The 26,384-nt window shown below is 37.3% G+C and overlaps 1 protein-coding gene across 5 annotated transcripts; it reads right to left on the bottom strand.

The window, feature by feature from the left end:
* Window positions 1-25,360, bottom strand: LOC148850259 (cyclase-like protein 2). 5 transcript variants are annotated; one of them, XR_016099141.1, is made up of 8 exons: window positions 24,733-25,324; window positions 18,679-18,723; window positions 13,178-13,250; window positions 11,383-11,480; window positions 10,073-10,143; window positions 2,436-2,571; window positions 1,371-1,447; window positions 1-266 (listed from the first exon to the last, which is right to left on the bottom strand). XR_016099141.1 is itself a non-coding variant. In XM_088944324.1 (7 exons), exons 1-6 carry the CDS (start codon window positions 25,145-25,147, stop codon window positions 2,446-2,448), a joined length of 828 nt encoding a protein of 275 aa, XP_088800450.1. In that variant the 5' UTR covers window positions 25,148-25,360; the 3' UTR covers window positions 1-266; window positions 2,436-2,445. The 5 variants fall into 5 exon arrangements, 3 of the variants coding, with proteins under 3 accessions (XP_088800450.1, XP_088800451.1, XP_088800452.1); XR_016099142.1 differs by lacking the exon at window positions 2,436-2,571; XM_088944324.1 differs by lacking the exon at window positions 1,371-1,447 and having other exon boundaries at window positions 24,733-25,360.
* Between the last annotated feature and the right edge of the window lie 1,024 nt (window positions 25,361-26,384).

The following is a 26,384-nucleotide window of genomic DNA, read 5'->3' as shown; positions in this document are numbered from 1 at the left end:
TTCAAATTTTAACGGAAGTCCTTTTGATACCAATCATGAATTGGTCCGGAGAAAATTGGTTCACAAGATTTTGACCTATGGTTCTTCCATACATGTAGCAAATAAGAGTTGACCTGCCTTGGTAAAAAGAAGATACACTTTCAAATGTAAAAGAAGTCATTGTTTAAATGTAATTCATTGTTAACAAGAATCCAAGTGAAAAGTAACCTACATAGTCGACATCCCAAACTCGGTACTCCACTTCATGCCTTGCAAAGAAGACTTTCCTACAACATATGTCGAAAATTCATATTAGCTATGAAAAAGAAAAGATCATCTAAAACAAGTACTTGCATCTCACACTAACATAATTTTCAGATATGGCATTATATTACATAAGTAATGAGATGCAGCAAGGTTTTTTACTCCAGAGTGTAAGAAGCTGGAATAAGCATTGACTTTCTAGTTGCTTATTGTTTTTTAGTAGGAATCCAGATTTTTTTTTTTTTCTTCATTTTTTAGCAAAAGGAATTCCAACGTAAAAGGCATCTTAACAAAATGGGAAATCTTATTTATTTCTTGATAATCGGTACAGAGGTGGAAAACTTTCCATAAGTATGTTTTGTTGCAGACGGTCTGATGCAACCAAAACCTGCCAGAAGATTAAATCTAGGTATGTCATATTTCTCAAAGGTAATTCATGGGGTCAGTAATTTTTGGAATCATGCAGCAGCTTGTTTCAACTATCAGAAGGGAGTAACTAATGACTAGAATGCATAGGTACCCATTTCAAGGACTTAAATTTAATATTATGCATCAACTACCATTGGATTTCAGATCATAATTAGGATAGTTGCTGGTTATGTTCTAACCTGAATTTGATAGAGGCTTGTGAAGATTCATAGTCTCAAAGGTGCTCTGATCACAATTAGGATAGCCATTCTTTATTGTTTGACTCAAATTGTGGAGTGATATGGCTCAAATAAGAACAAAAATGGAAGAAATGGCTAAAGGAACAAGAAGGAAATCGGATAGAACTCTTATAGATGGAGAGGTCGACTACAATAGAGATTCACTCACCTAAGTGAAAGAAGAGCCACTGGCTCAAAGAGGATTTCTCACTCTCAAAACAAAGCTCTCAGCTCTACAAAGAAAAGGTAGAATTTAGGTAACTCTTTCTTGAGGTTACATGGTTTTATATAGAGAAAATATGGTTATTGGAGCATTTAAAGCAAAACCAGGCGTTAAAACTAGTTGTTAGAAGAAGCCCACTAGTGAGATTAAATGTAGCTCCAATTGTCTTCTCCTATAGAATGATTTGGTGCTTCTCAGATCATAATTTTAAATTGCATTACGAAGAAACATTTGTGAAGATTCAGGGGCTCCATTACCTTGAAATGATTGTAATATAAGAAGGAACCACTCCCTCCCTATGTGCGAAAAAACCTTAAAGTGCACATGGGGCCACCTTGAATATTATCAATATAGGAATGTGTTATGTCCCATCATAATATAAATACGAAGTGAGAAACATAAAAAACAGGCCCATGACATGAGGAGATCAGAAAATAGTTAAAGAAAAAACCATGACAGATCAGTCACAACAGAAAGTTACAAGAAATTTCTTATTTGACAATTTTTTTCAGATAAGGAAAGAACCACAGAAAACCATAGACTTGATACATTTAAGGGTAGCTCACTGGCTGAAATCAATAGAGATATTCTCTGAATTTTCTTTGGCTGACTTGTTGAGAAAGTGGAAAGAGGTAGCTACTGCTGCTCTTTGTAAGAGGACCTATAGACCCTCTTGGACCCCCCGTCCCGCTGGAATCATAAAACTGAATTTTGATGGATGTAGCTTAAGGAATCCAGGGCCTTCTGGGATAGGGGGTATGTTCAGGAATGAGGAGGGGTATATTATTGCCATATTCTCTGGGCCAATTGGAGAGGGTGACTCTCTTAGGGCTGAAATTCTAGCAGCTCTTGAAGGAATCCAAAGAGCAAGAGAATTAAGCATCAGATGCTTAGTTATTGAGTGGAACTCGGTGGTGGTGATTAGGTGGCTGAAAGGAGACAACAGTGGCTTACAGCAATGAGAAGAAAAAATTTAATTGGCTGAGTAGGGACTTAGAGGTGAAATACAGCTGGGTGAAGAGGAGTGCTAACTCAATGGCTAATGGGTTAGCTAAGCAAGGGGTGGCTAAGGATTCTTTGTTTTGGGCTAATTTTTAGTTTTTTCTTTGTCCTTTTGATGTTGGGGAGTTAAGATAGTTTACCTCCCCTTTTCTGTAATTAAATTTCACAAGTATTATTCATTAATAAAGCTTTCTGTTATTGATAAAAAAAAAAAGGTGATAAAACTGAAAGTTTCATTCCAAAGTTGAAGCCCATGGTGCCAGCAACACTGAAATAGTCATGAAGCAATAACCAAGATAGATGAAATGAAACAGACATACATGAAAATTATTATTTGATGAGAATGCATCTTATTGGTGATCCTTCAGCACCACGCAATCTTAGAGGTAAGCAATGTACAGAATATATTCCTGGTTGAATGCCGTCCAATTTCAGGCCTTCCACAAGAATGATTTCCTGAAGCAATTCAGAAGCGTTATCATTGGGGCAATACCATCCATTCGTACTTGCATATGCATGCATATACCTTTAACAAGCAATGCATAAAAAACACCCTCAAGAAGAGTATCATTGTAGTTCTTAAGTAGTTAGATATGAAAAGTGATAAAACAACTTCCAAAACTTATTCTGTTATAAAATTTTGTGAAGGTGTTGGTGAGTCAACTAAATATTCAAAGAGGCCAACGTTTGGTTCAATGGTAAAATCTTGGGCTGACAAGTATTGGAAGACGGGATCAACACTGAGAGAACACTTCAAGCAACAAAATGCCAGAGGTTAGGTATCTATCCAATAGGAATGGCAATTTTCCCCATCCCCAATGGGTACAGGGTACCAAACTTCCTTGATCCGATGGGGTCAGGGATGGGGATTGCTTTAACAGGGCGAGGACGGGGGCATGGATTAATAGGGATGCCCGGTCGGAGTTGGGGTCGGGGTGGGGAATGAGGTCCCCGCCCTGCCCTGACCCCGATTATATATATTAAATATTATATTTTAAATTTTTTACTTGAAAGAAGAAGAAGAAGAAGAAGAAGAAGAAGAAGAACTGTTTACTGTATTACAGGCTTGAAGAGAAGAAAAAGAGAGAGAGAGAGAGAGAGAGAAGAAAAGAAAGAAGGGGTTCAGTGGTGAATGATTTGCTGCCCCATACACTCCTTTATTTATAGCTTTTAGGATCCTTACAAGAATAGAAAATAAACAAAAAATAAAAACAATAAGGCCAGCCAGCCCAACTTAATAGAAATTAGAAACTTCTAATAACAAAAATTAGAAACTACTAAAAAAATTAGAAACTACTAATAAAAGAAATTAGAAACAACTAGGTGTCGGTATGAAACCACACACACTAGAGCGTGAGTGTGGGCATGGAACCCCACACTCGTGGCTAACCAACTATTTCTTCACTCCCCCTCAAGTTGGGAGTAGATATTTGTCATGCCCAACTTGCATAGATATGTCACCAATTTGCCTTTTGTGACTGCTTTAGTGAAGAGATGAGCTAACTGCATGTCTGAGGCAATGTAAGGAAGGCATACTTCTTGAGATGCGACTCGTTTTCGGATAAAATGTCTGTCAACCTCGATATGCTTAGTCCTGTCATGTTGTATTGGGTTGTGGGCAATATTAATTGCGGTTTGATTATCACATACAGCATCAGAGGCTTCTCATAATCAACCTCCAACTCATTAAGCAAGGATCTCAGCCATAACACTTCTACAACACCATTGGCCATGGATTTGTGTTCCGCTTCTGCACTGGAGCGAGCAACAACATTTTGTTTCTTGCTTCTCCAGGAAACAAGATTTCCCTCCACAAATGCACAATATCCAGAGGTGGGCCTCCTATCATCAATACATCCAGCCCAATCCACATCTGTATACACTTCTATTTTCATATGACCATTATTCTTGAAGAGTATACCTCTCCCTGGACATCTCTTTAAGTAGGCAAGGATCCTTTCTACTGCAAGGAGATGGGTGGTCCTAGGAGAATGCATGTATTGACTGACAACACTGACGGCATAAGAAATATTTGGTCGGGTTAGACAGAGATAAAGGAGTTTCCCAACCAGCCTTTGGTACATAGCCCTGTCCTCAAGGAGTTCTCCACTTTCTGCACTTATCTTATGGTTAGGCTCAATAGGAGTATCAGTAGGTTTCACTCCTAACTTGCCAGTTTCTTCCAATAAGTCCAAAACATACTTCCTTTGGCAGATAAAAATGCCATGCCTAGATCGAGCTACCTCAATTCATAGGAAATAGTGTAACTTTCCTAGGTCTTTCACTTCAAATTCCTTGTGAAGGTGTTGTTTAAGGATTTCAATTTCACTAGTGTCACTTCCTGTTATCACAATGTCATCTACATAGACTGCAAGTAGAGTCAAGGAATGACCTGTCTTCTTAAAGAAGAGGGTGTGATCTGACTGAGCCTATATGTATCCGAAATTGTCCAAAGCCAATCTAAACCTATCAAACCAAGCTCTCGGGGATTTTTTTAGCCTGTACAAAGCCTTCTTCAAAAGGCAAACTTTCTTTCCTGCTTCTGTACTATAAAAACCAGGGGGTAATTCCATGTATACTTCCTCTTGCAAGTCCCCGTTGAGGAAGGCATTCTTAACATCTAGCTGAAATAGTGGCCATAAGAATTTTGCAGCAATGGATAGAAGAACTCAAATAGTGTTCATTTTTGCAACAGTTGCAAAGGTTTCTGTATAGTCTTTGCCATAAGTTTGTGTGAATTCCTTCGCAACCAATCTGGCCTTATACCTCTCTACAGTAGCATCAACATTATATTTCATAGTAAACACCCATCTGCATCCAATAGGTTTCTTCCCTTCAGGCTGGTTAACTAGTTCCCATGTGTTGTTTTGACAAGAGCATCCATCTCTACTTGCATTGCTTCCTTCCATTCAGGTATCAAAAGAGCTTCTTGCACTTTTCTGGGTATAGGAATAGAAGAAATAGATGTCAAGTAAGATTTGTAGGATTCTGAGAGATAATTATAGGAAAGGAACTTGGAGATGCAATGGGCAGTGGATGAGGTGCAACAACGCTTTCCTTTACGAATAGCAATTGGAAGATCAAGGTCATCTGTCGGTGAAGGTTGAACCTCTGTAATAGTGGGATCAACAGTGGGAGTAGTAGTAGTGTCTGGATCTGGAGCTGTAGAAGATGTTGGAACTGGCTTGGATTGTTGTTGAGTATGAGAATCAACCTGCCTCCACCACTTTCTGTGATACACCCTCAATTCCCTGCATTTTTGACAACCTTCTTCGCAACTCCCCCCCAGTAACCAGGACTGGTAAAGGAACTCTTGGAGCTGAAATTGAAATCCCTTCCTCACTTTTCTCCCCCTAAGGAGAAGCCTTATGATAGTAGGGCATATCCTTAAAGAATGTGACATCCATGGACACAAAGCACTTCCTTGAAACTGGCTCATAACAGCAATATCTCTTTTGATTTTGTGCATACCCAAAGAAAATACACTTAGTGGCTTTGGGATCAAACTTGGAGCGATGAAGTCCAAGGATTTGAACAAAACAAGTACACCCAAAAGTTTTGAGGGGAATAATGAATAGGTCCTTATCTGGACCCGTGAAGGAACCCTGTTAATGAGGTATATGGCTGTACAGATTGCATCTCCCTAGAAGCGTATGGGAACATTAGAGTTGAGTATGATGCTTCTGGCTACCTCTAAAATATGTCTGTTTTTTCTCTCAACAACCCCGTTTTGCTAAGGTGTGTGAGGACAGGTGCTCTGATAAATGATCCCATGATCAAGAAGATAGGATGCCAAAGATTTTGCAAAGTATTCCTTGGCATTATCTGATCTAAGAATCTTGATCTTGGTTTCAAATTGAGTTAGGATCATCTGATGGAAAGCTTAGGTTAGAGAGGGGACCTCATCTCAAGAGTGAATAAAATAGACCCATGAAAAACGGGTATAGTCATCAACAAATAATAAGAAATATTTGTACCCCACCCCCCATGGTGGGAGTATGGTAGAGCCCCCAAACATCGATATGCATAATCTCAAAAGGAAGGTTGCTTCTTTTATTACTTAAAGGATAAGATAATCTACTATGCTTTGCAAGTTCACAACTTTCACATTTTAACCCAAACACTTCTACTGACTCAAACAAGTTTGGAAAACACTCTTTAAGGACGCAAAAGATAAATGACCTAAGCGGTTGTACCAAAGCATAATCTTACTACAAGACTGAGAAACAAACAATTTCCCTACTTCACACTGCTCCCCCTGTGAATGTTCTAGCAGGTAGACTCCATTCATCTCACGGCCAAATTTAATCACCTTTTTTGTTTCCAGATCCTGAAAAATACACTGATCAGGGAAAAAAGTTACTGAACAGTTTTGATTTTTAGTATTACTACTAACTGAAAGTAAGTTAGCACTAAGCTTGGGAACATGCAAAGCTGAGGATAGGGTGATGGTATCTGATAATCTGATGTCTCCCTTGCCAAAAATTGGTACAAGAGAGCCACTAGCAATAGAAACTGCCTCTCCCAGAGGATAAACAATAGGTGCTAAATATAGTAGATATGTTGGTCATATGATCTAAAGCACATGAATCTATTACCCAGGAAGGTCTAGTATTACCTGGGACAGAAGCATGACAAGCAGTAGCTCTTGTACCTGTATGAGCAAGGGTTGAAGTAGGCTGAGCTGAATTACTAAATTCATTTTCTAGCTGAGTCAGAGTAACTCGAACTGCAACTAGGGTATCTAGAGGTGTGCCTCTTACGCCTGATGAAGTTGTACTATCAATGTTGACAACCATATTAGCATTCCCTTTCTTATTTCTGAGCTTTGCTGAAACTAGATGAGGGTGCAACTTCCAACAGGTTCACATACTAAGTCCTTCTTAGCTTCCTTCTCCTTATTCTCCCCCCCTAGATTTAGGTCTAGCTACTACCAAGGCTGATTTGGAGGACTGTTGTTGCAACATAACCTTTCTCCTAGTTTCTTCACTATGCACTAGGGAATAGGCTTGTGATAAAGTCACACTATGTCTTGTCAACAACTGCTATCTCACAATGTCATATTTAGAGTTCAGATTTAGAGTTCAGACCAGCTAAGAACTCAAAAACTTTGTTAGTTTCAACCTGCTTTCTATATGTCTGTGCATCTTTCTGACTCTCTCACTCAATTGTTTCAAGATGGTCAATTTCATGCCATAGGGATTTTAAGGTTGAAAAGTAAACAGAGAGATGCTTCTCTCCTTGCCTCAGATTTTTAACCTCACATTTTAGCTCATAAGCCCTAGCAACATTAAGAGGTTGAGAGTAAGTTTCCTTCATAACATCCCATATTTCCTTAGCTGTTTTGGCCCACAAGTAGTTTCAGCTGATGTGTGGCTGCATAGAGTTGCACGACCATGTCATCACAAAAAAAAATTCTTGGACTCACCTAGCATAAGTAGGGTCCTCCTTGGAGGGTTCCTTCACATCCCCTACCAAGAAGTTCAATTTTCCTCTACCCCCAATAGCCACCATGGCTGATTGGGCCCATTCCAAGTAGTTTGATCCATCAAACTTAACAGTTGTAATCTGAAAGGTGTTTCCAGTCATGTTACCTGAACCACCAGTCCCAAAAGCACCTTCCCCTTGGTTCTTGTACTCCATTCTAAGTTAAGAAGAGGCTTTAAACTACTGTGACAAGAAAAAACTGTATTTCAAGGCTGATAACAACCGACCTAGGACAAAGATTTTGCAGCTAGATAACAATCAACTACTGTCCTGGGATTGATATCAGTCCTGAGATTTTCTATCCATACCTCTCTGAATGAATAACAAAGTCCTTTTGAGTATCGATCTCAAGAAAAGGTACTTACTTTATGAAGAAAAAAGCCCAGAAACTGATCGCTACCTTCAGTCTTCAAACTTGATCAATTGATTACTGTCAGCACCTTGAATCTTGATCAATGAACCGAGAAAAAAACTGATCGGCACCTCCAATCTTGATAAAAAATTGATCTTGATCACTCAATTCCTGCCTGATTCTTCCTGATTACAAGAAGCTCTCTCCAATCTTAGGACAGCTGCTAAAGCATTCTTGCAACTTCCAAGAATCAGCCGAAATAAGGACCTTTCTGAACTTTCAGCCCTAAACAATTTTCATGTGGTCGGTTGAATTAAATCCACATGAAAAACCCTAGATCTAAGGCTCTGATACCAACTTGAAGGAAGAACTGTTTACTGTATTACAGGTTTGAAGAGAAGAAAAGAGAGAGAGAGAGAGAAAAAGAGTGAAGAGAGGAGAAAAGAAAGAAGGGGTTTAGTGGTGAATGATCCGCTACCCCATATACTCCTTTATTTATAACTTTTAGGATCTTTACAAGAATAGGAAAGAAACAAAAAATAGAAACAATAAGGCCAGCTAGCCCAACTTAACAGAAATTAGAAACTTCTAATAACAAAAATTAGAAACTACTAATAAAAGAAATTAGAAACAACTAGGTGTGGGTATGAAACCACACACACTAGAGCCTGAGTGTGGGTATGGAACCCCACACATGTGGCTAACCAAGTATTTCTTCATTTTTATTTATTTAAAGTAAACTTATTTTTCAAAAAAAAACACTGTTAACTAAAAAATTTTGGGGATTTGGGTTCCTGTGGGGAATCCATCCCCGCCGGGGATCAGAGATGAAGGACAACATTTACCCCGTTAGGGATCGGGGTCGAGGACAGGGATTTATTCCAAAATCAGGATCAGGGATGGGGAATGGCTGATCTAAACATTCAAAAAGGCCTATTAGATAAAGAACATTTGTTTAAATCACTAGAGAGATGAACTCAAGGAAAAGTTTTTATCAAACATCAGTGCAATCAAAGCATCGAATAGTCAATTGAGGGCCATATTGACTGTACCATTCACTAGTTAATACCTGTGATATGGTCAACAAAGATAACTTAAGCATCAACAAGGTCAATTAACAAGCAGTAGACCATAAATCTATTTTCAGCATTTTTATTTTCGCTTGTGTTTATTTCTATCAATTTAAAATAGTATTATATATATGCATCTATATTGTCATATTGATTTGAACTCAGTAAACTGTAGTGTTTGGGATAGCATGTTGTAATACAAAGTAGAAAAAATGGGTGAGGGTATATCAAAAAGAAACAAGGCATAAAATGGAAAGATGAAGTTCTCATGTCTTTCTTTCCGTAATGAGTTCATTAGAGAATGTGCCATGACCAATGACCACCGCTCCAAGCTCTCTTTGAAACAGAAAAACTATCCTTCCCTATCTCAGACCATCTAGTCTCTCTATTTTTGCAAAAGAGGGACATGTATGCTAAATGTTTTATATCATATATGCAGATTTGATTCCTTGGAAAGTTAGGATGATGGTGAGACAAATACAATCCTTAGGTACCATATTGAATAGCTCATTCAACTGGGTGCCTAGAAGTGCTAACGGACTAGCAGACTCTTTTAGCCAGGGCAGTAGTGGCAAGGAATCAGCAAATGGGGATGTTCAGGGCTGGGTTGTAATCTGTAATTTTCTGCTTTGCTGTAATTAGAGATCTGTGAGGATAGGTGCTGGTATTATATTATCATTGAAGTCCTTTCTACTAGTTTTAGCTTGCTGCTTTGTTTTTGAGCATTGACACGGTTCTCTTTAAAAAAAAGTTCATCATTTCTCATAAAAAAAAATATCATATCTAGAGTCACAATTGGATGGGTACAACTGAGGTGGGATTGAGTAATTTAAAGGCTTCAAATCAGGTACCCAACTTGCATCTAACAGACACAGACACACAAACACACAGAACTTTGCATCATTGTTAGCACATCTTATTTAGCGGTCAACTTGTCAATCCCTGTGTACCCAATAGTTCACACATTGCACGGAGGACAAATTGATTGATCAAAGTCCTGCTTATCAGCAATCGACATTTTGCAATTCATTTTGAATAAGCCGCTTACCCTGCTTTCCAGGAAAACAAGATGAGAAGGAATCAAATCATCATATGCTGCAGCAGATAGGTAATCGACTCCTGCATGTTGGAACAAATAAATTAATCATCAATACTTATTTGGAAAAATAAGAACCCGAAAGTGCAATTGTAATAAACACAGAACTTTGAATAGAGCTCTACTGGTTAAAAAAGGATGTTGCTGGGAGAGAATTTCAAACTTTATGTGCATAAATAGTAGGCCATGATTGCATATAAGACAGATATGCTGGAGCCTATTTTACCATTCATAAGAAGATCCAATGAGAAAAATTAGGATAATGTATTAGTTCATGAATCAGTAATTACAATTTATTAAAATATATAATAATGTAAACTCATGCAGCCAACCCCACAAGGTTTAGATGATGATGATTATGACAATGTCAATATATAATAATATTAACATTTGAATATTTAAGGCTTAAGACATGAGGATGAACCACATACAATAATATGATCACAAAAATCAAACCTAACCATGAATAGACTTTGGAATGTTTGAACACACCTAGTCAATTTCTTGCCAGCTTCTTTCTTTGGCAGTTTTGCATTTGGCATTCTTGTTACTTATCAATAGATAAATGAAATATCATAAAACTTTTAAGAATTGATGCTTAAAGAGGTCAATTTGAACCAGCTTACAGATTCTAACTCATGTGATAGAGGCACTCTGTGTGTCCAAAGTGTATTGTGTTAGCATTTATCTCTAGACATATTAACACCTCCATTAAGTTCATAGAGTGATGGATGCTCTCCTCTATCTATCATCCAGACCAGTATAACCTGAGAGCCTCTCTCTACCATGACTCTAGCATAACCTAAAGATCATGCCAGCCACGATCCCCTCAAGAGTGACAAAAGCTCAGCCATATGCAACTCATCATAACCATCATATAAGCATTGTTTTTTTATTTTTTTTCAAAAAAGAAAATAAGATGACAAAAAATGCTCTAAAGGCACCAAGCTGAACATGCATGGAGTACTGCTCTTTTTGTGATTCTCTAGATATGAGCATTAAATTACCACTTGTTCTTTCTCAAGTAGGACATAGTTACCACAATGGAATAGCAACACTTTAGTAGCACTTTAGCTCTACCATAAAGCCAAAGGAAATTATCTGAAGCAATTCCGTTGCTACTTCACAGCAATGACCACTGTACATTGTCATGCCATATGGGAAATATTTCATTATATCTACTAAATAAGCTACTAATTACCATCTACTGGAACATGCAAAGACCCCAATCTTTTCAAAATTATGATGTTTATTGATCTTACCAACAAGTTTGATATCAGTGTTCTCAACCAACCATTTTGCACCATCCTTCATAAATCCAACATAGCTTGTATCAAACTCCTTTTTCCACATTAATCCCCTGAGATAAACAATATTTGGTTACATGAAATGTTATGCAATTGCATCTAGAGAATACTGCTACCTAAGAAAGCAGAATACCTTGTCCATTTTATTGCCAAGTTATTGGTTAGCTAACCAAACCTTCAAGCATATAGCATTTGAATATTGTGATTTTACCAAGACCTAAATTAATACTTACCAAATTTGTCACATAGTACTACTAGTACTAGTAATAGTAGTAGTAGTAGTACTAGTAATAGTAGTATTAGTAGTAGTAGTAGTAGTAGTAGTAGTAATAATAATAATAATAATAATAATAATAATAATGACGCTGGTGATTATCATAATCATTATCACCATCATCCATTGGTGGAACTGTACTTGCAACAAGATTTGATGGTGAGATGATAGAAGGAAGGGTTTGAGCAGATGTATTCTGGAAATTTCAGGACAAACAAGAGAGGAACAGCAAAACAAGGGACATTAGGATCAGGTTTCTAGCAATATAATGAATTAAGTGCAACACAAAGAAAAAGGATAAAAGAGATGATGTACAATATCAATTTATATCCAAAAGTAACAGAAACCTCAAATTCCAATTGTGACAAATGATCCAAAGAGCCTCTTCTTCGCTATTGTTTCCTATGTAGGCTGTTTGGAAAGGAATGCCACCACCCAAAATAAGGCCATTCTGTTGGGAGGTACTACATATGAAAACCAACATTTGTTATAATTTGCAAAAGAGTGCCAAATTGGTCCCACCTAACACGTACTTTTTTTATATAAAGCAAGTTGTGGAATTACCTTTCATTTACTAATTTCCTATCCATTTGTATCTGAAATTTGAGAAGCTTTCTTTCTATTTTTCTGCAGGTGGCCTCTTAACTGACTTGGGAATCCTATTTCAAGACTCCTTTCTCTACTTGGGGAAAGAGGCAAGATCATGTGAACGTGTACTAGAGCTGCAATATTATAGATCACATGGGGAGAGGAATATGAGAAAATTTAGAAGCTATCACAAACCAAGGGCACTCTGATAGAAAGTATCCTTGTGAGAGTGGCAAATTGGGTAGAAGCGATACCATTATTTGCAGTGTCCTCATCAGACGATATTTTTAGGTGGCAGATTGTGGCTTCCTCTTCCTTGATTAGGGCCCACGAGGTTTCCATTTTGGTCTCCTCAAATTCATGGTTTTGATGGATGCAATTTGGGTAACCTAGGGTTATGAGGAATTGCGGAAGTTTTCAGGAATCATCATGGTATGATCCCATGTACAAGTATGATCCTATGTAATTAAATGATTCCAGTTATGTTTTCTGGACGTATAGTAGAGGGGGACTCCACAAGGGCTGAATTATTGGCAATAGGGATAGAAGTTGGCAAATTCTCTAGACTTCTTAAACTCAGTGGTAGGAGACTTAAGATGGTAGTTGGATGGATGAAGAATAGCTTTACAGGGTCCTGGAAATACAGATATGAACTTAAATTGTATCTTTAGCTAGTGAGCTAAGAGCCCAAGGGAATGAATTGTAATGAACAATGAAATATTGTGATAGGTAGCTGATGCTCTAGCCTATACCTATCCTCACCACCATTAATTCATTCTTTCCTCGTAACCAATAAAATTTCTATTCGTTAATGATCCAAAAGGTAGAAAAAAATACAAGATTCATAACAAGCCTGAAAAAGCCTTGCATAAAATACAGATTCCATACCTGTCAGTGTTTAATGTTCTGAATAGTACCCGACGTACACCTCTAGGAATGTTTAAGGATTTCATAACTTCAGCTGTAAAAGATGGAAACTTTTAACAACTGGTTCAGTCCACAAGAATGATGAATCAGAGTTGAATCATAGAAATAATAATCGGATCTGAAATAAATACAGATTTTAACTGGTTTCCATTCTAAAATTTCACCATGAGCTTAACCAATGTTACCTAGACTCCATTTCTCACATCACAGAAAACAAAGAATGAAAGTAAATAATGGTATGTTTTTATGCATCATTGACATGCCATTTTCTTGCATTATTGATTGATAAAAATAAGTCATTAAATTGTATAAATTCTGTAATACAGAATTTTTAATCAGATACTGGTCTACAATTTAAACCATATTATGGACAGCATTTTTTTTGTGAGTAATGGACATCATCTTTTTTGAGTGTTTATTATGGACAGTATTTTGGACCAACATACATTATACACAAATTTTCCTACAGCCGCAACCTCTCTAGGTCATCTTAAGTTGATACTCAATACATTCACTGCCACCCAATTCCAGCTTTTCTGGATTTTCTTCAGTGACTTGGCTATGGAATGTGAGAGGCGGTCAGAAAGATAAATAATCATCTGCTTATGGAAGAAATTGAAGAATTTCAGGGACATCCTACAAGATCGATTTGTTGCAAATAATTTGACTTTATTATTATTATGGTTCTGAAAGTAACTGTTAACAACTAGTCCTATAATAATGCAAACTGCCAGCAGTAATTCATTGAATTGGTTAGGTACAAAGTACTAATACCCCCACCCCCATCATCCACTTAAAGGATTAATTTTAGGATAGGAACTTCCCCATCATAACAGGTTGTTCAGAAGGATGTCCTGTTAAAGGTTCTGCTTTTCCCAGATACTCGGGGATACTCAGGTTCAAATACCCATACCAGTATCATAAGTTCAAAAAACACTAGTTTTCTCGAAGACCCAACCCCTTTATAAGAAGAAATAAGAATGAAATAACACTCTCAGCCTTCTACAATGCATCTTCCTAGTAATATTGTGTATTTCTAATGATAAAAAAAAAAAATAATTGTGCATTTCCCTCCCAATGAAACAAAAGGATCTGTGTCTCTGATCTTTTTGACCCCTTAATCTTTTAGACTCAGTGCCACAAATGTTGCATTTGTACTTTGGTGAAGGATATTTAATTTGGGCATAGAATTCTTCCCCCACCATCAATAAGTCTACTCAAACTATATCCCAGAATTTCTGTAAGTTTCTAAAGTATAGCTGTCAGGGCCTGGGGCTAGGGCTGTCAATGGGTCGGGTCCAATGTTTTGAAAATCGTAATTGTATCATAAATCGTAGAGAAAGTTGAATCGAATCGAATCGTGAATCATGTTGTAAATCATAAGATTATTTCTATTTTATACAAACTTGTAAAAAAATAAATACAGATATATTAAAAGGTTAAATATATATATAGGAAAGTGATTTTACCCTATTTTTTATCTATATCTACCATATATGTACTTGAAACAATAGAATTTACCACTTATACAATAGAAGCCTAAGAGTGATATAATCAAGTTTGACTTGAAAATCAAACAAATCTAAATACGATGGCCCTTTAACTTACATATGATAGAAAACAAACTCAATTTCTAGTCTTGAATCATGTAAATAAGTCATTTTCTAGAAGGGCTTTAAAAAAAGTCTCCCATGGCAAAACTAAACATAAACAAAAAAAGTAGAGAACTAATTCTTAATTGAATTTATTTGAATTGTAGTGAATCGTAAAAATCATAAGATTTATGAATCAAATCATAGGATTCAAACAAAAATTACGATTTTTGTAGAAAAGGATTCAGACATAAGATGGCATAAGATTCGAATCGAAACCCTTGGGATTCATGATTCAAATCGTGAATTGAATCGTAAATCATAAGATTTTGCCAACATTGGTCAGGTCTGGGTAGGGTCTAGATAGAACCAGTCCTGAACCAATTATTAATTGGGACAAAATAATGGACCCAGAACCATTCAGATTAATAGCTAGGTCCTATCAGGTTTACAAGATAGACTCGGTTATTCTGAAAACTATATTCGTTCATTTAAATGATAACTTAAAACATAAATTTTGATAATACAATCTTAATAAAAATTATAGTCAAATCCTAAATTGTTTATATGTTAATAAATTAAACATTTATAACTAATATTATCTTATACATTATCTGTCAAATTTACAATTGCAGACATGAAATATAATAGAAATTATAATAAAATTAGGAAAACATTATATGTTACATGCTGGACCAATACGCCAAAAGTCTTAAGACTGATGGAACATGGCAAGCCAAGCATTTTTAACATTTTAGGACCGTAACATACCACCGCACTTCTGCAACCAACGACTCAACGGCTTCACTCTAGGCAGCTCTCACTCTAGCTATAGGTAGCCCTTTTCACAATGGCTCTCACTCTGGCGGTAGGTAGCTCTTCCACGATGGCTCACACTTTGGTGGGTAGCCCTTTCCCTGTGGTGGCTTTTACTCTACTACAGGTAGCCCTTTCCATGATGGCTTTCACTCTACTTCAGGAAGCCCTTTCCATGACAGCTTTTACTCTACTCTAGGTAGCCCTTCTCCTAGGTAGCCCTCTTTTATGTGCCTTAGGAGAATTCACCCCTAAAAGCTAGTTGTTAGAGGGAGGGAACCCAGACACATATACACCCCACAACAGCATCCCATACTACCGATGTGGGACCAACAGATCATAACATTCCACCACGCTCCGCAGGCTGGCTTTGCACTAGTCCACCTAGTCCCGGCTGAACACTGCAATACCAACGTCACCACCTGCGCCGCACGATCGCAACTGGGAGGCATAGTGTAGGCTCTGATACCATCTGTTATGTGCCTTAGGAGAATTCACCCCTAAAAGCTAGCTGTTAGAGGGAGGGAACCCAGACACATATACACCCCACAACAGCATCCCATACTACCGATGTGGGACCAATAGATCGTAACACCCTCTCCATGATTCAAACTTTAGACGTGGTGGTAGCCTGGTAGGCTCCGATACTAGATCTATTTGGAACAACCTAACTCTAGAACTTCCAGAAGGAAGCTCAGCCTTCACTCTTGCATAGAGAACATAAGAACGATTAAGATAAGAAGAGAGAGGAAAGAAGAGAAAGAGGAGAAGGGAAGAGAGAAGATAGGGAGGAAACATTAGCTCAATTAGGGTTGTGACCCTCATTCCACTATCAACTACCTTATATAGGCTCGTACAAAATATCTCCATAACAGAATTAGCTATCCTTTGTCTTATTGAGTGGATGATGTGGCTTCCTAATGTAAAATTTGATGTGTTGCCAAGGAAGCTCCCCTGCATTCACGTTGTGTGTAGTGCTCATGTTGGGGTTGGACTCACGTACCAAACTGTCCATAATGGGCCTAGACCCAAGAGTATTTCCAACAACACCCTCCCCTTCAAAATAGACCTTGTCCTCAAGGTCTATCTCAGGAAACTCCTGATGAAACTTTTTCCATGCTTCCCAAGTCACCTCCTCCTTTGGAAAATTAGTCCACTGCACCAAAACCTCCTTGGTAACCTGCTTGCCTTGTTGAGTCCAATGAATCTCTAGAATCTTGCAAGGGTGCAATTGCACCTGGCCTTCATCGTTGAAGTGAGGAAGAGTCGGGCTTGAGGACGTGGCTGGGCCAATGTGCTTCTTGAGTAATGAGACTTGAAAGACAAGGTGGAGTTTGGAGGTCACTAGAAGCTCAAGCTAGTAGGCCACCTTCCCTACCCTCTCAATAATGCAAAAGGGTCCATGATATTTTGGGGCTAGCTTTTGCCAATGTGCTTGACCAATACGCCAAAAGCCTTGAGACTGATTGAATGCGTCAAGCCAAGCACTTTAACATTTTAGGATCATAACATTATATAGTTAATAAAATAATAACCAGAGCTGACATAATTTGTTCGGTTCAGTTTGGGCAGTCGGGCAGAACCAACCCATTGACAGCCCTACCAGAGGCCTTCTCACCATGTGCAGAATTTGGAGATACACAACTTCATCATCATCAACTGGCCTCTTGAGCCAATCTGCATATCAGATGTGAATGAAATTCACCCAAACTGGTTCAGGGTGGAAAGAGGATTGTTCAAGTTAAAGATTTCTAGAAATTAGCATTTCATATCTCAAGTCTCAATCTCATCCATTGACTTGGATCCAAGAAATTGGATTGGAGGGTGACAAGCACTAGTGATGTGGTAAACGAATAATAATGATTTTGTTCTCATACTTTTCTAGTTTTCTTTAAGCAAAAGAAAAAAAAAAAAAAAAAAAAACAAAGATTTTGGCTCCATGTCCATGATATCTCCTCATTCTCAAGCAGTAAAAATTCATCATTAACTTCATGTCTTGTCATTTTTCTGGTCCAGATTAACAACCCCATTTCCCTCTTTTCATCCAGGTTCTTAATTTTTTAATCCTTTCTTTCCGTATCTCCAACCCCTCCCCCAACTCCTCTTTGTTTCATTTTTCCGTTGCTCTTCTAGAGCTATTAGTTTGGTTCCAAATGCAAAACAAGCCTTCTCTTCATCATGAAATGAATTCCACCATGCTCCTTTTCAATGAAACCAGGGACCATAAAAACATAGTTTGGTTCTAACTTCTAACAAGGAAGGTACTCTCCTTCTGATGTAGAAAGGATGAAGAGTAGTCACCACTGCAACTCTTTTTAGGGATGGCAATTTTCCCCATCCCCACTGGTACCCGATCCGATGGGGCTGGGGATGGAGATTGCTTTGGTGGGGGCGGGGACGGGGATGGAGAATAAAGTCCTTGCCCTGCCTTGATATATATTATTCGTATTAAATATATAATATTATTTATATTTTAAAGTTTTCCTTTATTTTAAGTAAATATGTTTTTCAAAAAATAATGCTAATTAAAATTTTTTGGGGATTCGGGTCCCAACGGGGAACCCGTTTCTGTCTGGGATCAGGAATGGAGGATAATTTTTATCCCTAGTGGGGATTGGGGTCAGAGATGGGGAATATGATCCCCACCCCAAACCAGCCCCATTGCCTTTTTTATTTTTGATAAATAACCAGCCCCATTGCCATTCCTAACTCTTTTTATTTGTTTTCTGTTTTCTGCTAATTTCTTTTATTTACTGTTTAGCCCTTGTAAACATATGAATTTATACTTTTATCCCTCATAAGGGCTACCTTATAAACTGTACATATTTATCCCAAATATGATACTAACCTTTGGATCGGGATTGGTGACAGATTCTCCAACACCCTGTGCATCTGTTTATTCTCTTGTTTTGTTTTCACATGGACTGGTCAATACAGTTCAGACTTTGGGCAGATTGATTATACCCAAGTTTAACAAAAAAAAAAGAGGCATTCACACACATGATTTTTTTCTTCCCAATTAAATAAGAAAAAGTTAATCTGAAGCAGATTTACCTGTAATGTTTTTATCCCTCGGAACATCCACCAATAGTGCAGGACCTGTTGAAGTCAATAGATCAAACATTCAGCAATATGAAATGAAAATGAGAGAGAAAGAGAGTCAACTTGGACACAGATGTGTTTCTGAATCAGATGATGATAATGGAGTACTTGAATATTTAAAGATAACTAAAAAAGTGAAAATCAAACAACCCTTCCCAGCATGTCAAACTCAAATCCTCTTGCAGATGTTGGTAACTTGGTATACAGAGGAAAAAGGTTTATTAGTGATATAGGCCAGAAAGTGCAATGCTTTCTTTAAGATCTCTATCATTTCAGTAGAAGTTGCTGATAACTAATTCTGATGTATACTTTGTGAAGAAAAGTAGGAAGTCACTGAAAGGTTTCAGCAAGAGAGAAAGAGAGAGAAGAAGAAAAGAGAGTGGGATGAGGCCAGAATTGAATAGGTCTGGCCACCAACCCCGCTTTGAATTATATACTTAAAATAAAATAATGAAAGATTACAAGAATGCCCTTAGTAGGGCGGCTACTATAAGTATCTGAACAGTCACAAATTCACAACTTAAAATAAAAAAAAATAAAAAAAAAAACATAAACTAATGGGCCTAAAGCCCAATAACTTCCTAACTTAACAACTTAAAGATAAAAAATAAATGACTGGGCCCAATAACTTGAAATCAGCCCAACTCAACAATTTCCAATCCTTAAATATACAAACAATGAATTTTGTAAGAGAATGGGTATGATAAACAACAAGAGGGCAAAACGCCTCCAAGCCAGAGAGAGAGAAACTGTTGGAACTACCCAACCTCTCTCCTCATAAAAATCTCTGTTTCATAGACTTTGTCACTGAAGTAGATACAAATATGCTTTAGGTGAATTCTAATTTAAGTGCGTTGTCATTTCTTTTGTGATTGGGACACTGATTTTAGTTATAAGTAGGATTCTTATTACCTTAAACATGTAATATCAAAAGCTTGAACATGCATAACTCTTTTCCCTCAAGGTAAGACTTGCATGGAGAGAGCTGAGAAGTCTATCCTTCAACCTAAACCACACCTAAAACACTGCAAGGTGGAATTTCTTTGACAAATTGTTTATATGAGAAGTGAGAATTGCTTCACTTCTGATACCTCACAAAGAAAAGCCAAAACAAATGAAGCCAGAGGGTGGAGGTAGAGAGAGACTTATAGGTTTCGAATGGGTTGATAAGGAGTGAGGAGGGTCCATGGATGCTGCAACGTCATAATCTGGAAATTTGGTCTTTGATGGATAGAGTGAACAACTTGTTCAGCTAGTTACATAGCTCTGCGAATTCTTAGCAGACAGCCTTAACAGATATGTAGTTGACAGGGGTGAATTCTATCGGGATACAGCTATTCCATGGATGAGGTAACTGAGGGGATTGATGGGTTTGGGGACCTAATAGGATAGGGTGAGACCCATATTAATTGTATCCTCCTTTTTATCCAGTTTTGTGCTTCTTGTCTTTTATTTGATCATTAATAATGAAATACATGATGATACAATGTTAACTTAAAGGAAGAATTACTTTTTTTAAGAAAAAGAAAGTTTATTAATGAGAAAGGAAGGGGGGCATAAACCTTACCCCTAAAGAGCAATACAATAGAAAACGCATGCTTAAAAGTTAAAACTATAAAATGTAAAAATAATTTCAAGTAGAATACAATGGACGGTAGCCTTTATTTGGCTTTGTTGGTTTACGCACCAGGGCCAAAGGCCTATTTAGGTCTTGATCCTTTTTAGAGTTGTGACCCTTCTTCTTTTGGACAGAAATGAAACCATGATCAAGAGTGTTATCTTCTACGGTCACTTTTATCTGGTACCACAGTGTTCTCAGGGTCATTAGCCCCAGGATGAGCATCAAAATCTTCAGTTTGAGATTCCATGCCAATGGTAACAGATAGAGTTTCCTTCTTTTTCTGCTTTGAAGTAGTATCCCGTTTAGCATTAAGACATTGAATCATAGCACTAAACCTTTTCAGTTCCTCTATGTTAAAAGCTCTGTAAACATTATCCCACTCATTCCCCTCATAATTCCCATAACCTACTTATTTGTGTATGAAATAAAGGGTAGTTTCTCCTCAACCATCCAGAATCAATTAAAAGGCCATTATCTAACATTGTTCCCATTATCACATGTGTCATTCACATAGATGAATCTAGAAATTGTGTCGATTAAACAGCTGGAAGGAGTTTCCTAGCTGTTGCCAGCTGTACTTCTGGATGTCAGTTATCTATTTTGTATAAATCTCCTCTTGGATATTGAAGAGCGCTCTGATCCTGTCTTTCTGTTGCTTGCATGGCAACTGAAATTGATCCCTCTTCACCTTATTTTCTGCACCCATCAGAGAATCTAGGAGTGGTGCTCGTTTCAAGTCCTCTCACCGGCGAGAACTATTTGACATGGCGACGAGCAATGCGCAACATCCTGCAAGCGAAGAACAAATATGCTTTCGTCGATGGTTCATTGCCAAGACCAGAGGATTCCGAGAAGGAGCAAGCTTGGGTGAAATGTAATTCCATGGTGATCTCTTGGACCTTCAATTCTTTGGCAAGAGATCTCCATGAAAGCATTGTTTACATCGAAACTGCACAAGAAATTTGGAAGGATCTTGAAGATAACTTCTCTCAAAGCGATGTACCGTGCATACATCAACTGAAATGAGACATTGCTCTGTTGCAGCAAGGCGGACAATCAGTTGCAGCCTATTTCACGAAGCTGAAGGGGCTCTGGGATGAACTTGCAGTCTTGTCATTAACACTTACGTGCAAATGTGGTGATGCAAAGGAATTTGCTGCTGAATGTGAACGAGAGTGCCTTCATCAGTTCCTCGTGGGATTGAACGAGAGCTTCAATACCATACGCACTAACATTCTCAATACAGATCTGCTGACTGGAATCAATAAAGCCTACAATCTGATCATTCAAGAGGAACAACATCAATCTCTTGTCGGTGTGCGATCTGCTCACACCATAGATGCAGCGGCCTTGAATGTTGTCACAAAATCAAATACGAAATCTTCATGGAGGTCAAAGCTCAAATGCAATTATTGCAAGAAAGGTGGACACACAAAGGATTGTTGTTACGAGCTTCATGGTTATCCTACTAATTGGGAAAGGGGGCGCAATTCACAATCCAAGAAACCTGGTGACACTTAGACAGCAACACAGACATCTGTTGAGACAGAAGAAATTAAGCAACCTCTTTCTGATAATGCATCTCCGATCATCGGACTAACATGTGAACAGTATCAGAAGCTCATCAGCATTCTTGGACGCAAAAAGACCTCATCAGAAAATCCTATGACTTCATCTAATTTTGCCGGTATAATCACTAAATCTCCATCCCATGCATCATCCTGGATTCTAGATACAGGTGCATCGGATCATATGACACCATATCTTGACCATGTGATTCCTTTGAAATCATCTCATCTTGTAAAATTACCAGATGGTACATTCTTACAAGTCACTCATCACGGATCAATATCTCTTTCACCTTTGATCACCATTGATAAAGTATTGTGCTCCCACAATTTCAATGCAACATTTTATCTGTGAGCAAGTTAACCTCACAACTTCACTGTTGTGCTATATTTCTTCCGGAATTTTGCATACTGTAGGACCTAGTCTCGAACAAAGTGATTGGAGTGGATAGAAAGCATGATGGAATCTATCACCTGTACACTCCCAAATCCATGCCACCTACAACCTCTCCATTTCCGACCACTGATGATGATTCTTTAACTTCACCTACCATAAATAATTGCACTACTATTGATTACCAGTTGTGGCACAGATGGTTAGGACATGCATCTTCCAACCGAATTACTCCATTGTTTGGCTGCTCCCCTACTAAAGATCATTGTTGTGAAGCTTGACACCAAGTAAATAACAGCTACTTACCTCATCAACCATACACCCACATCGGCATTCAATGGGTGCACACCTTATGAGACTCTATTTCACAAAACCCCTTCGTATGATCATATTTGTGTGTTTGGATGCTTGAGCTTTGCTAGAGCCACTCCAAAACCACATGACAAGTTTGCTACAAGGTCACGAAGATGTATCTTTGTTGGTTATCCTTTTGCACAAAAGGTTTATCGTTTGTATGACCTTGACACCCATCAAATATTTGTCTCACGAGATGTCACATTTCATATTGAACCCCAAAACTACCATCAAGTTGCAAAGGATCCTAAATGGCAGCAAGCTATGGCAGATGAAATAGATGGTTTGATACGGAACAATACTTGGAGTATAGTAGATTTACCCTAGGGAAGCGTGCCATTGGCTCAAAATGGGTGTACAAAGTCAAATTTAAAGCAGATGGCTCTGTTGAGCAATGTAAAGCCCGTCTTGTAGAAAAGGGTTACAACCAAGTTGAAGGGTTAGCTATTATAACACCTATGCTCCTGTAGCAAAACATTGGGATTTGCATCAATTAGATGTAAATAATGCTTTTTTGCATGAAGATGTTTACATGACTATTCCTCAAGGGTTCGAACAAGGTCAACCTAATAAGGTTTGCAAACTACATAAGTCATTATATGGGCTCAAACAAGCCTCCCAAATGTGGTTTGAGAAATCACTATAGCCTTGAAGTAGTATGGCTTTCAACAATCTCTCAATGAGTATTCTCTCTTCACTCTTCATTGTGATGGGCATGTCACTAGTGTACTTGTGTATGTGGATGACCTCATTATCACTGGAAACTCTTCATCATGTATTGAAGATCTCAAGCACTATCTTCAATCATGCTTTCCTCTTAAAGATCTTGGTCCGCCGGCTTACTTTCTAGGTATTGAAGTCATCACTACTCAACAGGGTATTTTTCTTTGCCAACAAAAATACATATATGACATTCTTCGAGAAACTAACATGCTGGGGTGCCAGCCCAGTAATATACCAATGGAACAACAGAAACATCTCCATGATGTCAGCAGCTAATTACTTCCAGATCCAGCCCAATATCAACGCCTAATTGGCCACCTAGTATATCTTACAGTCACACGGCCAGATTTATGTTATTCAATGAACATCCTTAGTCAGTTCATGCATCAACCACGACAAGAACACATGGATGCTGCCATGAAAATTGTTTGTTATCTTCGGGCCACTGCCAATCTATGCCTCTTTTTATCATCTACTAATGACTTATGTCTTATTGGATATAGTGATTCGGACTGGGCAAGTTGTCCCATCACCCAGCGCTCCACCAAAGGTTATGTTACCATGCTTGGTACATCAACCATATCCTGGAAAACCAAGAAACAGCATACAGTCTCTCATTCTTCTGCTGAGGCTGAATGCCAAGCTATGGCATCCACAACAGATGAGTTGATATGGTTAAAGCATATCTTACAAGAGCTTACCGTTCCATGCAATCAGCCCATTGAACTTTACTGTGACAGTCAATCTGCTCTCCATATTGCCACTAATCCAGTATTTCATGAATGTACCAAACATATTGAATTAGACCATCATTTTCTCCGTGAGCAAATCATCAACAACACTATCCACACTTTTCATTTGCAAAGCAAGCAACAGCCTGCTGATTTGTTTACAAAGGCACTTGGCACTGATCAATCTCATTGCCTAAGAAGCAATTGGGCATTCAGTCTCTTCCTGCTCCAACTTGAGGGGGTTTATTATCACGTGTCATTCACATAGATGAATCTAGAAATTGTGTCGGTTAAACGGCTGGAAGGAGTTTCCCACCTATTGCCAGCTGTACTTCTGGATGTCGGTTATCTATTTTGTATAAATCTCCTCTTGGATATTGAATGAATATAGTGGATGTTTTTTATCTTTATTTCCCACCTATCTGGGGTCTTAGGAGGGGTGGGCTGGATACAGACCTAGGCTTTGACATTTTTCACAGTGAGGGCGAGGGTCCTCAGTTGTATTTCACAATCAGAAATATAAAATCATTCTAGTCGCTAAACTACTGTAATTTCACCGAACATGTAATCTTCACAAAAAGTGAAACAGGAACTGTTATTAATTGTTATTGGTACCATTGAGAACAGCGAGGTTGAGGGTGTCGACGTCAAAACCAGCATCAAAGTAGTGATCGTAGAAATGGCCAGGTGCATCGACGTGGGTGCCCGTGTGGGTAGGCAACTTCATCTCGGAGTTGTTAGCAAGGGAACCATTCTTCATGCTCTTCGGGAGCCACAGAAATTGGCCTAACCCATCCGATGAACCCCAAGCAGGCATTTCCTCTCTGTACCTGTGACTTATATCGAAGATCCTTCCATCATCGTACACCTCTCTCCTCACAGGGACTAGATCGTCTCTTAGTGAGCACGAACCCGAATCGTCGCCGTAACTCGGTGGATAGGCGTAGGCCAGAGATACGACGGAAAATGTTATACTTTCAGTGGAGAGAAAGATCAGCAGTGTCAGGGGAGCTATCGTCCTAGTTGCCATGATGCCGTTGCCTCTTGCTGGGAAGTGAAATCGAAGCAGAGCAGAAAATGACTGATTTCGTGGGGAATTTCACTTGTCTTCGAAGACTTGGTGGGACTATTTATTGGGTTCGACTATGATACGGAAAAGATATCATATCGGAAAAACTTCTCACCGGTAATCATAAACGTAATAGCCAATCAACTGTTATTTATCAAAATTTACGGAGGTTTTTGATCGGTCAAAACAATTTTCATATCATATCTTTTCCGCATCATTAATAATTTTTTTCTTTTTTTTTTAATTTTTAATTTTTTTATTCATATCATTTTTAAGAAAATCAAAACCTAAATAACTTAAATTATTTTACACTTTCACAATAACTTAAATAATCCATTTTCCTAAAATTTTTTGTAAACTAACTTTTCCATTTTCTCCAAAATTATCTCTAATTCATAATTATCTTCTAAATTATCTCTAATTTCTATTTATCTTCTAAATTATTTTGTTTTTATTAAAACACAAAAAATAATTTTATGTTTTTACAAAATATATTATGAAATTATGTACAAACAATTTAAATTATGATTTTCTGGGTTATCAATTTAAATGTTCTTCAAGTATTTAATAATATGTAATAGCTTTAAATAAATAAAATTCAAAAAACAAAATAATTAAATATTAGCTAGATTATTTAAATAACTAAATATTTATCATAACTAGATTTTAAATAGTTAAAATAAAAAAAATTATGTAATAAATTTAAAAACATTATTCAAAGTTGAAAAATAAATATAACATAATATTGAAATTAATCATAATTAAATATATTACAAAATTAATAATGAAATTATGTAATGATAGTATAAATTATAATTTTATGGAAAATTAAAGTCAATAAATAATTTTTTTTTTAAATTTAAATATTTTACATATTATTTAAGTATTTAAATAACAAAATATTTAACATAACTATATTTTAAATAGTTAAAATAATGAAAGTATTTAATAAATTTAAAAAAATTATAAAAAGTAGAAAAATAGTTATAACATGATATCAAAATTAATAATAATTTAATATTTTTACATAATATTGTAAATAATTAATTTCACTTATATCAAGTAATAATTCAAGAAAATAACTTTCAAAAAATTAATACTCTTAATCTGTATTTATTATATAATTATATATACTAAAGTTAATATTTATTGTATTTCAGTAATTATTTATTGTTTTTTTGTGATAAATGTATTTTCA

The sequence above is a fragment of the Nelumbo lutea genome, chromosome 5, assembly GCF_056320005.1.
Source record: "Nelumbo lutea isolate HS-2025 chromosome 5, American lotus-T2T, whole genome shotgun sequence".
NCBI classification, from domain to species: Eukaryota; Viridiplantae; Streptophyta; class Magnoliopsida; order Proteales; family Nelumbonaceae; genus Nelumbo; species Nelumbo lutea.
The sequence above is the reverse complement of the archived record's forward strand: the minus strand, read 5'-3'. Positions and strand labels throughout refer to the sequence as shown.

Bases quoted from the DNA above. Each gene is read 5' to 3' on its own strand.
- LOC148850259 (XM_088944324.1), bottom strand. From the start codon at position 25,147: ATGGCAACTAGGACGATAGCTCCCCTGACACTGCTGATCTTTCTCTCC. The intron at 10,144-11,382 runs GTAAGATCAATA...TCCAACATGCAG, and splicing joins CACTGATATCAAACTTGTTG to GAGTCGATTACCTATCTGCT. The intron at 2,572-10,072 runs GTAAGCGGCTTA...GAATTGCTTCAG, and splicing joins TTGTTTTCCTGGAAAGCAGG to GAAATCATTCTTGTGGAAGG.